The sequence below is a fragment of the Pygoscelis adeliae genome, unplaced genomic scaffold, assembly GCF_000699105.1.
Source record: "Pygoscelis adeliae isolate BGI_AS28 unplaced genomic scaffold, ASM69910v1 Scaffold26, whole genome shotgun sequence".
NCBI lineage: Eukaryota > Metazoa > Chordata > Aves > Sphenisciformes > Spheniscidae > Pygoscelis > Pygoscelis adeliae.
In genome coordinates, this window is record NW_008825104.1 from 1,721,028 (window position 1) to 1,723,320 (window position 2,293).

General features: G+C 44.8%; 1 protein-coding gene across 1 annotated transcript in view; it reads left to right on the top strand.

Annotated features, from left to right (window-relative positions):
- Positions 1-148: 148 nt before the first annotated feature.
- Positions 149-2,293, top strand: part of LOC103919739 (putative COBW domain-containing protein 7) — a 38,170-nt gene continuing 36,025 nt past the window's right edge. The window contains exons 1-2 of the mRNA XM_009327298.1: positions 149-207; positions 1,008-1,244. Of these exons, the coding sequence (XP_009325573.1) occupies positions 149-207; positions 1,008-1,244 (296 nt within the window). The remainder of the gene's footprint in view (positions 208-1,007; positions 1,245-2,293) is intronic.

Genomic DNA, 2,293 nt, shown 5'->3' on the forward strand with positions numbered 1-2,293 from the left:
CAGGGCAGGCCTGGGCAGAGCTGCCCAGGGCAGGGCAGACCGGTGCCCGCCGCCCTTCGGGCAGAGGAAATATCCTGGGCCCTTCGGCCCCCCTGGCACGTGGATGGAGCTGTTCGGGCAGGTAGAGACAGGAAGGCCTGAGACGTCAATGGATGCCAGCTCTTTACCTGGGATGATGTTTCGCCCACACACAGGTGCACCCAGGATGTATGTTTCTCTTACCCCTAAACTACTTGAACCAACACCAGATAGCAGCTCAGCTTGGCACAAGGCGGGCCCCACGGCTGTTCTCCTCACCTGCGCTTACAGCTCAGCTCTTTAAAAAGGCCATTTTTAGTAAGTATCTCGTGGTTGTGTTACAAAGTGGTGTTCCCTGACTGGTATTTTTCTCTCGGCCTTGGTGCAGATTTCACCGCTTCTGCAGATAAGCAGAACTCAAGGCTTCATTTGAAAGGGGAAACAGAAGCCAAACGCGGTTTGTACAGGTGAATTCTGGGGTAGCAGAGGCAATTCAGTTTTAGGTTGTCCTGTTTTTATTAAATCCATGGCAACAACATTAGGATTCACCCATTGAAAGGCAGTCATGGCATATGGATATATTTGGGGGGAAAAAACCCACAAGGGTCTACAGCAGAATAAGATCTCGGATACGAGTCTGAAAACCTCAGGAAGAAAATACTAAAATCTACTATTAGTAGAATGGTATTAACTAACAACATTTGCTTCGGGAAGAATAAATTTCTTTTATTTACACACTTTGTTGCACAGAACTTACCCACCACACCCATCCTTTTTTTACGTCACCAGGATAAAGCTAAGGCCACTTACCTATGTGTAATTTGAATTTAAATATTACTTAGTTACAAATCACTGATACGTACCTATGATCTGGCATGTGTGTTGGTGACAAGAAAACAAGATCTCGAGTGTCCGAGGTGCTGGCCGCGGCAAGACACTGCTTCACACCACCCTTCTTCTTCTCTGCACTCGCACGTGTCTCTTGAAAGATGGTCACGGCCTTCACAGCTCTCGTCAGTGCACAAACTGGCTGCGGCTTTAATAGATGTGTTACTGCTCTACGAGAAACTCGAAGCGTGTAACCTGCCTGCTGACAGGCGGCTGCGATCACATGGTGTCAACGGTGGAAAGCAACAAGAAAAATGCGACCTCTTTTTCATTTTGGTAGACCCATGTAATTTAAATGGACACATCCACTTTTGGGAGCTTAATCTGAGACACCCAAGGTTTGATTTTTCTTCCTGGATCAATGGTATGCATTTCTTACCCGCTCTACTTGGAGCCGAGGGCCTCAGCACCGTTGAAAGCTACACATCCAAAATCCAGCTGCAATGTTTATTTTAACATCTTGGCCTTTCTAGTATACTTACTCTCTGTGCTCTTACGGGAAATTGGTGGACAGAGGAGCTGCTTCTCTCCTATTTGCTTTTCAGAATTTTAGCCTAGAGGTTAATGTAAATCGTGCTCTCCTTAAGATGCCATGAAATAGCCATGAAATAAACACCAGTTTGTCAATTTTCTATGCTGTCTAGATGACTGCAGGATAGGCAAGAAACACTGCTTATGTACTCTTTGCACACGTCGAGGTGGGCTCTCTCAGTTCCACCTCATTCTATACAAAAGAGGGGAAATCGGAGGAAAAAACGTTATGCAGTTCTATGCGTGCTATCACATGAAATTGCTTTCTGTGGCTTAACCGTGCGTTATAGATAACCTGTCGCTAGAAGAGCTGCCTATCCACCGTAGGAAGGCAGGTCTTTCCTGTTTCTCAAAATCCTGCTTTTGAAAACCGTAACCATCCTTTTCACTGCTTAATTTCAAAAGCTTCCATGAAGTGCTATGCCTCTCTTTCTACCAGCTTACAAGCTAAGGAGGAGACAAGTAAGCGATGAAAAAAAAAAGCAGGTAGCTCCATTAACCATTCTGTACATTGTCTGGTTGTAGAGACAGTAAGACAACAGATATGGTTGATATGGCATTACCTGTGCTATTAGATAGGTTTCACACCTGTCTTTCTGTTCACGGCAGGTCCCACGAAAGCAACTGCACGTTCTTCCTTTACTGAAGTCTGTGGTTAATTGGGTTTGGGGTGTTGTTTTTTGTTTGTTTGTTTAAAAGAGGAAGATGTTTCTTCTTCTAGCTGTATCTCCAGAACTCCTAACTACTCAAGAAGAAACCACTACCTCATTTTTTATTGAAGCTAGAAAAAAGAGTCCAGGCTTCATCTTAACAGCTTATGTGGCATGAAGTAGGACCTTCCTTGATTCCCAAATCT